Consider the following 12,500-nt stretch of genomic DNA (forward strand, 5'->3'; position numbering starts at 1 on the left):
CGTTATATTTTTACGTCGTCGTGGCATATTCTTGATGTGACGTGAAATAGAGAAGGAACGAGTCAAACGTTCACATCTGTGTTTTAAAAGAATCTGTGGGATGAGAATAGCTGACAGGAAGGTCTTCCCCCGTTGGGGGGGGGGCGAGGCGGCGAGGCGTGGGTGATTCTCTTGTGGACGGTCACATTTGGACATGAGATGAATTATGGCTGAAAAGACGACGTGACCCAGAAAGTCTGCACACACACACACACACACACACACACACACACACACACACACACACACACACACACACACACACACACACACACACACACACACACCCACACCCACACACACACACTCCGCTGCATAACACAGCATGGTGGAAGCACCCATCTGCTCCTCATAACACAGAGCTTTACCACTCCGCACATTCCTACCGGTGTCTGCTCAACATGTGTGTCTGTGTGTGTGTGTGTGTGTGTGTGTGTGTGTGTGTGTGTGTGTGTGTGTGTGTGTGTGTGTGTGTGTGTGTGTGTGTGTGTGTGTGTGTGTGTGTGTGTGTGTGTGTGTGTGTGTGTGTGTGTGTGTGAGTGTGTGTGTGTGTGCTTGGATTACTATACTCGTGAGGGCCAGACGTCCCCACGAATTTGAGAAATGCGAAAGAACGGTTTCCCCTGCCCTCACAAGACAAATTGACTGTTTCATGATTTAGAAAGAGTTTTTGAGTCAGGCTAACAATTAGGAAAAGACTCGGGTCGAGGTTAAGGGGTTAGGGGTTTAGGTTTAGGGGTTATCGGACCAATGGAAACAAGTCCACAGGACTTTTTTTGTGTGATCATTTTAGCCCAAGTGTTTTTACTCTGCTTCTGTGCTGTTTAGCTGTACATGGTAGTGGACCGAAAAAAAGTGTTATAAAGTAACTGCGTCTGCTATTTTCGAACATTGGTACTTTTACTTTTGGTACTTTAAGTGCATTTTGATGCCAATCCGTTTGTACTTTTACTCTAGTAAATGTTGAATTCCGGACTTTTACTTGTAACACAGTACTTCTACATTGCAGTATTGATACTTTTACTTAAGTAAAACATTTGAGTACTTTTTCCACCACTGACCGAAAATAGCAAATCTGCAAGCTCACTACGCATCACACTGTGACACATTGTAAGCCTGCAGATCGGGTGTTTTTGGCTTTTTTGGCGTTCGGGTAAAAAAAATGGCAAACAATAATACAAAAAAAAAAGAATGGTATTCTTAAAAGCGCCGCCCTAAAAATATTGATGTCCTCTTAAGTATATCAATGCAAACCTACGTGCATGTGTGTGTGTCTTTCCGCACGTCTGTTTTTTTAACGAGCGTATTGCTTTGGGATTGATGTGTGTGTGTGTGTGTGTGTGTGTGTGTGTTGTTTGTGGTGGCGGGGCGGGGGGTGGGGGGAGCTGATCCATGTGTGTTTGAATGGATGTCAGGGGAGGGCAGAAGAAGTCATCACCTGACTAAGATGTACTGTATGTTCAAATGTTTTGTTGTAAAAAGAAATCATGACCGAAATAAATAAACTAACTAACTAACTAACTAACTTTCTGCTGCCCCCCACCCCTACCCCCCACTCCCCCCCCTCCCCCGATGGTGTATGAGTTATGAACTGAGGGGGAGGCGGCCACTCAATAACACACAGGGGGAGCGGGTGGGGGGAATGTGTGTGCGTGCGTGTGTGCGTGTGCGTGTGTATGTGTGTGTATGTCAGGCCCGCAGCATGATCCTTCTGTCCAAGGTCGAGGGGAGTTTAGCTAGTCCCGTTTATCCATCAGCCACTGTGTGTGTCTGTGTCTGTGTGTCTGCAGTGATGGAAGAAGTACACACATGTTTTACTCAAGTAAAAGTATCAATACTGCAATGTAGATATGCTCTGTTACAAGTAGAAGTACCGTATTCAAAATGTATTTGAGTACAATTACAAAAGTATCGGCATCAACATATACTTTGAGTACCAAAAGTAAAAGTACTCATTGTGCAGAATGTCCCATTTCACAAGTTCAAAATGTATAAAAAATGGTTTGAAAATAGCCGATCTACAAGGAGCTTGTAGATCTGCTATTTTCAAATGGCCGAAATAGGGCTGAAGTGTGTTTTGTAATAATCCAAATCTACAAAGTAACTTGTAACTAAAGTTTTCAAATAATTGTTGTGGAGTATAAGTACAATATTTGCCTTTGAGATGTAGTGGAGTAGAAGTAAAACTATTGACAATTCGGAAATACTCCAGTAAAGTAAAACATACCTCAACGTCTTACTTAAGTACAGTACTTGAGTAAATGTACTTAGTTTACTTTCCACCACTGTGTGTCTGTGAAACAGATGCAGACACAACATGCATGTCGAGGGCCTCCGGGGTTGGGCCCCTAGGGGCCTCTTGGTAGCTATCTCTGACTGCCTCTGCCTCGGATCTCACGCCGTGGGTGGGATGGATGTGATTGGTTAGAGACAGGAGCAGGGGGCGGGACCATGATATCACTCTCTTATGGCTACACTCTTTTTTTTTAAGACCAAATGAACCGTCAGTGGTGTAAAGTAACTAAGTACATGTACTCAAGTACTGTACTTAAGTTAATTTTTGAGGTATTTCCAACTTTCAGTACTTCTTACTTCTTACTTCTACTCCACTACATATTGTAGGCTACTTTTACTCGACTACAATTATTTGAAAACTTTAGTTACTTTGTAGAATTGTATTATTATTTCAAAACATACACTAACCACTTCAGCCCTATATACATTTTCGGGCATTTGAAAGTAGCCGATCTACAATGCTCACAATGTGTCGCATCGTGACGCATTGTGAGCTAGATCTACTACTTAGTACAAGTACAACATTTCAGTGCTTTTACCACCCCTGTGAACCGTGCCATGAAGCATATTTCACAGGTTCGAGATTTGTTTCCATACGCTACGAGGTTTCAGATGAGGCTCTCAGAACCTAAATTTGGGTCCTGCTCAGGAGGTGATGATAACTCTGAGTTCTGGGAACCCAGAACCGAGAAGCTATTATCGGGTCCAACATTAAAGGGATATTTCACTTTCCAAAACATTTTGCGTCATTGTATCGTCTACTCAGGCTTTTGTGAGCCCCCCAGACAGTTTTTAAGTGCATGATTCAGTGAATAAAGTTGCTTGATTCAGTGTACAAATTTGTACACCCTCAGAGTTATGGGGGTCCTTGAAATTTAAAGCATTTGAAGACCGCTGAGCTAGGGACCACTTCATGGAATCTTTCAGTGTGACTTGTTCCTTTACTGATGCCCTCTGACCTCTGATGACCACTGACTGGCTTTGACCTGCGACATGTGACCGAGCCTGTGTTTTTCTTTGTTGCCATAGAAACCAGCACCCCGGCAGACACCGCCACGCCCACCCTGCCTGCTGGCATGGAAACCAGCACCGCCCCCGTATCAACAACAGGTGAGACCTACGTTCACTGGAAGTACTCCGATTGCTTAAAGGGATAGTTCACCCAAAAAATGACTTTTTCTCTATCGACTAGTCACCCCATGGAGACTTGAATTCATGGAATTGGTTTAGTTTTTGTCACATTGCTAAGGAAATAATTTGATGACCAGCGGACCGGTAGGCAGCGGTTCCGGTAGGAGACACAAAAGAGACTCTTTGTGTCTCCTACCGGAACCGCTGCCGGTCATAAAATTGTTAGCTTAGGAATGCGACAAAAACAAAAAAAATATCCATTAAGTCTCCATGGGGTGACTAATCGATTTTGCGGGTGAACTATCCCTTTAAGTCAATATTGATGATTTTTTATTCATAATTTGATTGTTCATCTAAATCTGCCAAGCAATTATTAACTAATGCTGTCAAATTAAATATAGTTGACACATGTGGTGGAAAAAGTACAAGAATAGCAGAGTAGAGGTATAAAGTATCAAGAGATGGAAATACTCAAGTCAAGTAAAGGTGCCTTGTAATTGTTCTCAAGTACATTATTTAAGTAAATGCACTTAGTTACTTTATATTTAATGTAAAATAAAGTACTGTGGCACCTTTCATAATAATTCAAAGCAAGATGGCGGTGAATATTTCTCCATTCTCTGAAATGACTGACAGTGATGCCCCCTCTCTCTCTCTCTCTCTCTCTCTCTCTCTCTCTCTCTCTCTCTCTCTCTCTCTCTCCCCCCCCCCCCCCCCCCCCCCCCTCCCCGGTGCCCCATTAGCGGGCTCCCAGGGCGCGTGTGACTTTGAGCAGGGCCTGTGTGGGTGGACGCACGACCCCAACGCACCTCTCCTGTGGTCCCTGCATCACCACGGTGAGTGGTCCCCATAACACTGTGTCACAATAGCCTTTTTAGAACCAGTTTAGACCGCTTTCCATCTCACCCCATGGTCCTTGTTTTTTTGTTTTTTTTTTACCTACTTTTTCCTTCTGCCGTTGTATATACTGTAGGCTCTATTCACAGCAGCCATATTATGAAGACATTCACAGGTGATACCAATGATACTAATGAAGGCTCTGTTCCATTCTGGTCAAACAGAGTCAGGGTGTTGGCTCACTGGAAACACTCTGCTACACCAGTGGGTCTACAGTTGGGGTCCAGGGACCCTCATGGGCTTCCAAATGGCCCCTTGCGGGTGTGTAACTCTCAGAGTTATGGGGGTCGTGGAAACCACTGTGCTACACTAAATGGAACAGAGCCTTCATTAGTATCATTGGTAACACTTGTGAAGGAAGTGATAATATGGCTGCTGTGCATAGAGCCTATTGGTGTTTTGAAATCGTTGTTCACGTTTTCTTGTTTTAATGGCGTTTACTGTCTGTTACAGTTTTGATGCCGTTTTATTATGCTGCAGCCTGTTTGGTCAACCTCAGTTGTGCTTTACAAAAAAAAATGACTTGACTTGAAATGGACTTTGGGCCAGTCGTTCTCACTATCAGTGCAAGTGGGCCATCAAAAAAATATTCATGTTTAAAAAAGTGAGTTAGTTAGTTCCATTGAACCATCATGATCATTAAATTAAACATGCTGAAAATGCACGCATCTGACCACTTAACACGGCAGCCAAATCCTCTAACTGCTTCCCTCCGAGTGCTCTGAGCAGCCATCAGCTGTGTCAAGCTGAGACCCGAATTTCAAACGCGTTGGTTAAAGTAAGGCCGTCATATTGGTCCCTTTACACTGCCATAGATGAGAGAAATCCATATAGTAAAGGCTAGAAAATAATAAATCCCTGTCCTTAAAAAGCCCGCTGAAAAAAACATTTGCCGTATCTTTTGTGAATACGCCGAGAGCTTCACTTGTGAACCGGCGAGGGTGTGTATGAAAAGGAAAAGTGAATCATTGTTCCTTCAAGGGGCGCAGATGGAAGTCTTGGTGATCATCGTCATCGGGGGGAATGCGGCCTGCAGTAATGGTTGAGCATTAAAAATGGGCGAGCAGGGAATGGCATCTCCTCTCTGGAATCTCCCGCTCCCTACTTATTAAGAGCTTCTGGCTCTTAACCCCTTCATGTCCCATGCCGGCACGACACGACCCTATGTTGAAGACCCCTATTCTAAAGTATCATGGTTTGATTCCTAAAGTGCAAATGTTTCTGATCCATTTGTTCCTTCTTTTTTCTATTTCATTGAAAAAGGAAAAGAGAGAGACATTTAAAGGGCCGTAGAGCCATAAATACGTATGTGTCATTGTCAATACACAGCTTCAGCCATACAGTATAGACCCCTTAACAGACGACGTCACACTGATAAGAACCAGTATGACCAAATGAAACCCATTCTGTCATGTCTCGCTAGGACGCGCCTCACTAGCCAACACACAAGAGGAGGTTGAATGAACTGAAACCACATGTTGGGAATTGATTGCATGAAACAATCACCTGTGCGTCCAGTCTCAATGTTGGTAAACAAATAATTGGTCTATTGTATATAATCATTATGTCCATGAATGGCTTTTATTTTCAGACTTTGTCTGTCTACTTTCTCCATAATCATTAAAACTTTACTGAACTAACCTGAATAATTGAGTCAAAGTAGGCTAATGAATTTCATTTGTTAATCAATCTTTTCTCGAGGGACAATTTTGGGCCAGACTTATCAAACCAATTTGCGCTTTGAAATCCATTCAAGTGACTCCATGACTCCACTTTCACAAGAAAATAAGCACATCATGAAGATCACTATGATGGATAAACCAGTGGTTTCCAAACTCTTTAGACTGAGACACAAAAAGAGAAATTGTATCTCTCTCCCTGGGACCCAAACTAGCGAAAATAGCAGATCTACAAGCCCAATGATGCGTTGTGAGCTTGTAGATCTGCTATTTCCCCTACTTCTTAATTATTTTTCTTTGGATTTTCTTTTTTTTAATTATCACGTATTATTTATTTATTTAGATTGTTTTAATGAAAATATTTCAATTATAATTTATAATTTTTTTCAAAAGTCTTTTAAAATAATAATATATAAAACGAAATATAGACAACGTGAAAAAAGACTATACGTATTTACTCACGACCCATAAAAATAGGTCCGCGACCCCAAAATGGGTCCCATCCCCAGTGTGTGTGGGAAACCATCTCACACATGGTTCAAGTCTCTTTCATTAACCGTCCTGAAACGAACTGGATCCCCTGGAACATCAAACAAACCGTACCGTGCTTTAGGAAAAGCATGATCAGTGATGTCAAAAAATTCTACTGTGAGGCTCAGCCAGCATGTCAGACCAAGGATAATTATGATCCTTCAATTATTAAATACCGGTTCCTGCACCCTCTGACGCTGAAACACATTTTCTTTCCCCTGTTTTTTGGCTATATTTCTGACAAGTAACCCCAATTAATATTACCGTGGCCCAGCGTGTCCATCAAAGCCGATGGAGCTCGCACAAAAACTAATTTCACCCACTGCGTTATGCCTGTAAACCTGTGACGTGACAATAAAGAGGATTCTGATTCCCACCCCCCAGTGGTTCTCATTTTCCTTTTTCTCTTTTTCATGTCAAGGACCCCCAAATTGACACTTATTAGCCCGCGGACCCCATTTGAAAAGATATGCCAGGGGCCCCCATAAGAGAAGATTTTTACGGCTCTAGCAGTGATTCTCAACCTTTTTAATTTCAAGGACCCCCAGTTTGACATGCGTTAGGCCACGGACCGCCATTTAATGGCCTTTCTGTCTCTGGGACCCCAATGAATTGAACTCTGAGAGTGTACAAATGGGTCCATTTGGTTCCATTTGTATACTCTCAGAGTTACAGACCCATAAGGGTCCATTTGGTTCCTAACTATCCATCATTTTGCTGGGGACCCCCTGGAACTCCCTCAAGGACCCCTGGGGGTCCCCGGACCCCACTTTGAGAACCAATATTCCAAATAGTCTATTTTGTATCTAATGTTTGTCTAGTTTTTGCCAAATGTTCATTCTCAAGTACAATTTTGAATCCAGGACTTTTACTTGCAACAGAGTATTTCTGCATTGCGGTATTGCTACTTTTACTTAGAGCGGCACTCCGTCACTTTTTGATGGATAAAATACAATTTTGTCCAATCTGTATGGTAGAGTATGTTAAGAAATGTAACTTATACAATTGGGGTGGTTATATTTAGTCTCCCTGCTATTTTATCGAGACATTTAGATCGCGTCAAGGTCATGTCTCACCTAGACACAGGATCTGACACAAATGTTGACCTGGTGGTCAAGATTCAATTAATCCCCTGAGCAAGCAATGTTACACAAAAACAAAAAAATCATTGCACAGGAAACCGGGTTCAAATCCGGGGTAGAAGAGGAAAGTTACGTAGTGCAGCTTTAAGTAAAACATCAGAGTACGTCTTCCACCACTGCATCTCGTGTCACATATCTTCCGAGCGGCGCTTTTAAGCATCGCATAACATGTACCCCCCCCTCTGCCACCCCCACAAAAGCCCATTAGTGGGAACCTGCTAACTAGGGCTTCGTAGATTTGAGTCCTTGTTTGCTCGGTCGCTGCGGGACACCGCCGCGAAATGGATTAATAACACTCCTTCCTGCTGTATGTGTACATCAGAGCGAGGCGGCGGAGATTATGAGCTGTCTGCCGAACAAGAGGCAGAGGGGGGGGGGGGGGGTGGGTGAGTGCGCTGAGAAACGATGAGAGGTGACAGGGGGCTCGGAGGCCTTGAGTGAGAACATTAACCTCTTTGGCCCTGCATACGTCCTTGTGTGTCAAGTAGCGTAAATAGCCGAGCAAGATCTCACAACATATAGATAGGCGGTTTGTCGATTTTCACCAAATGCTCGTCTATTCTCGTCTTTTGAAGAAACTTCTGTCTACATTTTTGACAAATGTTCACCTATTTTGGACAAATGTTTGTCTACTTTCGCCAAATGTTTGTTTATTTTTCACCTATTATGAAATGCTCAGTCAGAACAAGGATGCTAGGGGTTCATGCGGTTAAGAAAGCCGATAAAATGCCTCACAGAGTCACAGTAGTGTTTGGTGAGCTGAGCGCACATGCACAGGGCTCATGAAGCCAACTCACCACAAAAGAGCACTCAGGTCAGACGTGCTCGTGGTCACACACTGAACATGCGCTACTGCACGCTCAAGGCGAAGGTCTGTGAAAAGGCCAAGGGGCACACTCTCCCACGTGCTGTCTGACACGCACGCACGCACGCACGCACGCACGCACGCACGCACACACACACACACACACGCACACACGCACACACTTCTTATAACAGGTGATTTAATCAGCAAATTGTTGATATTGTACATTGTCCCACAGGAAACACTTATGGAATTCCTCTCCAGACACCTTGCTAAGGAACTCTCTCTCACACACGTCATTATTCACATATCACACACACACACACACACACACACACACACACACACACACACACACACACACACACACACACACACAAACACACACACACACACACACATACACACACACACGCACACACACACGCACGCACGCACACACACAGTCAAACACGGGCACACACACACACACAGATTCAAACGCATACAGGCCCTCCATTCAGTCCCCATCATAGATTGTTGTGTGACTCTGTCACAGTGGAATTTATGTGGGTATATCCAGTGTGCAAAGCAAACATCCTCTGGGGCGTAAACAGACGTCTTGGCTGGGTGTTCCTCTGGACAATAATGCTGTTGTCCAAATCACTTCACCTGGAAGAGTTTAGCGGGAGAGGAACGGGGGGGGATTTGTGCTGAGCCGCGTCTCAGAGTAGTGGTCTCTCTGACTGTATACAGCTCCATTCTTCTGTTAGGCGTGTGTTTATGCGTCAACATCCCCCCTCTATTGTGCGCCTGACAATGTTACTGTTAGTAATTGTTGGTAATTGTTGATTGGTTGGCCTTTTGTGTAATGGCAGCGGCTGGGATTCGAATGAGATCTGTGTGCGTGCGTGTGTGCGTGCGTGTGTAGTAGCTACATTTACATTTTAGGCACTAAAATAAGTAATAGCTATTAGAGAGAGGCACCTGAATGTCTAGGGGTAGATGGTTCATTTGTTTGTTTTATGTACGTCACTGTTATTTTTTTTGCATTGTAAAGTGTTTTGAACTCATGAATTGTTGCTTGTGAGAGGACCACAATGGAAATAAGTCTAGTTGGGACTCTTGTTGTGTTTATCCTCAAACTGCTGTAACCTGTTGTATTGTTTTATTTTTTTCCTTTTCAAATAAACTAAACTAAAGTAAAGCCTCCTAAAAACGGATGCTTTTATATTACGATATAGCACTGGAATGAGCTTAAGGGGGATGAAACCCAGGGCTGGTTTTGAAATTTGTTTTCCAGTTCAGGTATAAACAACAGCAGGGGCAGAAAAATACATGGCAGGCCTGGTGAGCAACACAGCTGCAACTAATACAATTAACGATGGGTGTATTAGATTTACATGTGCCCACAGCCATGGATGTGCCACTGGTCAGTGCTTGCACGTTCACACACCTCAATCTACCCACACCCATCATTAATTTGATCGGTTGCAGCTGTGTTGCTCAGATGACGGCGTACTATAAGCTCAGCCTTATGCAGCCTGACGTCTTTTTTTTTTAACCTGAACTGGAAAATAACCTACAAAATTAAGCGTATGGTTTACACCATTGGTTCTCAAAGTGGGGTCCGGGGACCCCCAGGGGTACTTGAGGGGGTTCCAGGGGGTCCCCAGCTAAATGATGGATAGGAACCAAATGTACCCTTATGGGTCTGTAACTGAGAGTTAAATTAACATTGATTTTATGTATAAATTGGGGTCCCAGAGATAGAAATGCTATAAAATGGGGGTCCGTAGCCTAATGCATGTCAAACTGGGGGTTCTTGAAATTAAAATGGTTGAGAATCACTGCTAGAGCCGTAAAAATCTTCTCTTGTGGGGGTCCCTGGCATATATTTTCAAATGGGGGTCCGCGGGCTAATAACTGTCAATTTGGGGGTCCTTGACATGAGAAAGTTTGAGAACCACTGGTTTACACAACATCTCAGCCCGTTAAAAAATTACCCTTATGGGTGCTCGGGTGTATGGACCCTTATGGGTCCTTTTTTTAACACTATGTTATTGAAATGAACACGGGATTCATCCGCTTCTCTCTCTCTCCGCGTGTCCAGAACTCAACAGCTACCTGTCGGTGGAGGCCAGCCCCAAGACGGCGCAGCAGCGGGCCAGGCTGGTCAGCCCCGTGGTGGCGGCCGACACGGGACCCCTCTGCCTGGCCTTCTCCTACCAGCTGTGGGGGGAGGCCCAGGGCAGCCTGAGGGTGCTCCTCCGGGACGCCCACCACGAGGAGACCCTCCTCTGGGCGCTGAGGGGAGACCAGGGCCCCGCCTGGAAGGAGGGACGCGCCATCCTGCCTCGCTCCCCCAAAGACTTCCAGGTAATGATGAAAGCTGTATCAGACAACCCATGTTAACTCATTCACTGATAAAAAAAATAACAAATGAATCATCCACTGCTAGCGATTTTCTTACCGTTTCAAGTAGTCACAGAATATTTATCTCCAGTATGATCCATCCCCTGATCGTTGCTAATCACTGAGGGTTTCACTGTGAAACGAAATGTCAACGCGACCCACGTTCGCTTGTTATAGGCCGTTGAAAATAGCACGTCTCGCCAAAAATACACAGTAAAACACAGGAGGTGAGATACAGGCGATTTCCCAAATACGTTAACCAGGAAGTGAATGGGGCAGTAAGTAAATCTTGGGATCACGTGATCTCCTGGTTCTGTGTGCATCTGGGGATGAAATGGTCACTCATGTGTCAGCGAAAAGCTTTTTTTTTTTTAAATACCACAACAACAAAAAAAACTTCCTCCTTGGCAGTCTGGACCCTTTGGTCGTCAAAGCCGTCCTTTGCAGTGAATGAGTTAACACATGGGGAGTCGGAGCCGTCCGCCCGGCCGGAGTCTTTGCTCAGGAAGCTCTCAGAAGGTTCCCCTTCCCTGACTTTTCCTAAATATTCCATGCAAATGGGCTCGAGCCAGGGGGTCCGCGGCTAAATTAATAATAGTTAGGAACCAAGCAGACTCAGAGTGGCCTCACGCGTACGAAACTGGGGGTCCTTGAAAAGAAAAGGTTCATTCGGAACCACCGTGTCAAGTAACACATAAACCACATTACACTGTTTCTCCTCAACACAGTTATTGCTCTTACGTATGAGGAGGTAATATGGGTGATGGGGGGGTGATTGCGGAGCGGCATTAACCCATTAAGACCTGGAACTGTGTCATTTTTAGATTTGAGCTAAAAAGCATTGTTTTACACTTTGGGCTATTCAAAAATAGCAGATATACAAGCTCATAGCGCGGCACCGAGTGCCGCGCTACGAGCTTGTAGATCTGCTATTTCTTTGAATATATATATTTTTAAAGCGAACATTTTTAACTCAAATCGTTGCTTCTGGGGGGTCCCTGGAACAAAATATTTTGATGGGGGTCCGCGGCCAAATACATATAATTTTGGGTGGTCCTTGACATGAAAAAGATTGAGCACCACTGATACAGAAACATACGTTTTTCAGAATACTGTTGGGATTTAGGAGACGTAGAATCGGCTTCAGGTCTCAATGGGTTAATGTTTCATCCTCACCCCTGCCCTCTTGTCTCCACCCTCATCAACCTCTCTCTCTCTCTCTCTCTTCCTCCTCCCCTGTTCAGGTGGTGATGGAGGGCTTCGTGGAGCACGGCACCGTGGGACACGTCTGGCTCGACAACGTCCACATGAGCTCCGACACGCCGCTGGAGCAGTGCACACGTGAGTCTGCAGCACATGGCGTTGTGTGTGCAACATGCACGCTTAACATTGTACGTGTGTATTATGCCGGGCTCTCAAACCCTGTGGGCTGGCGCCCACTGGTGGGGCCACGAGGGTATTGCAACACCGGGCCCCCAAATAATTGGCAAAGCGGGACGATTTGAACGATAATATGACATTAATAGGCTCTATTGACAGCAGCCATATTATGAAGACATTCACAGGTGTTACCAATGATACTAATGA

The 12,500-nt window shown here is 44.5% G+C and overlaps 1 protein-coding gene across 1 annotated transcript in view; it reads left to right on the top strand.

Moving 5' to 3' along the window:
- Positions 1-12,500, top strand: part of LOC311040574 (neuropilin-2-like) — a gene marked incomplete at its 5' end in the record, with an annotated part of 171,802 nt that overhangs the window by 140,588 nt on the left and 18,714 nt on the right. The window contains 4 exon segments of the mRNA XM_084050905.1: positions 3,364-3,444; positions 4,209-4,301; positions 10,612-10,877; positions 12,158-12,254. Of these exon segments, the coding sequence (XP_083907031.1) occupies positions 3,364-3,444; positions 4,209-4,301; positions 10,612-10,877; positions 12,158-12,254 (537 nt within the window).

Source organism: Gymnoscopelus microlampas, assembly GCF_963454915.1.
Source record: "Gymnoscopelus microlampas genome assembly, chromosome: 24".
In the NCBI taxonomy this organism is placed as follows: Eukaryota; Metazoa; Chordata; class Actinopteri; order Myctophiformes; family Myctophidae; genus Gymnoscopelus; species Gymnoscopelus microlampas.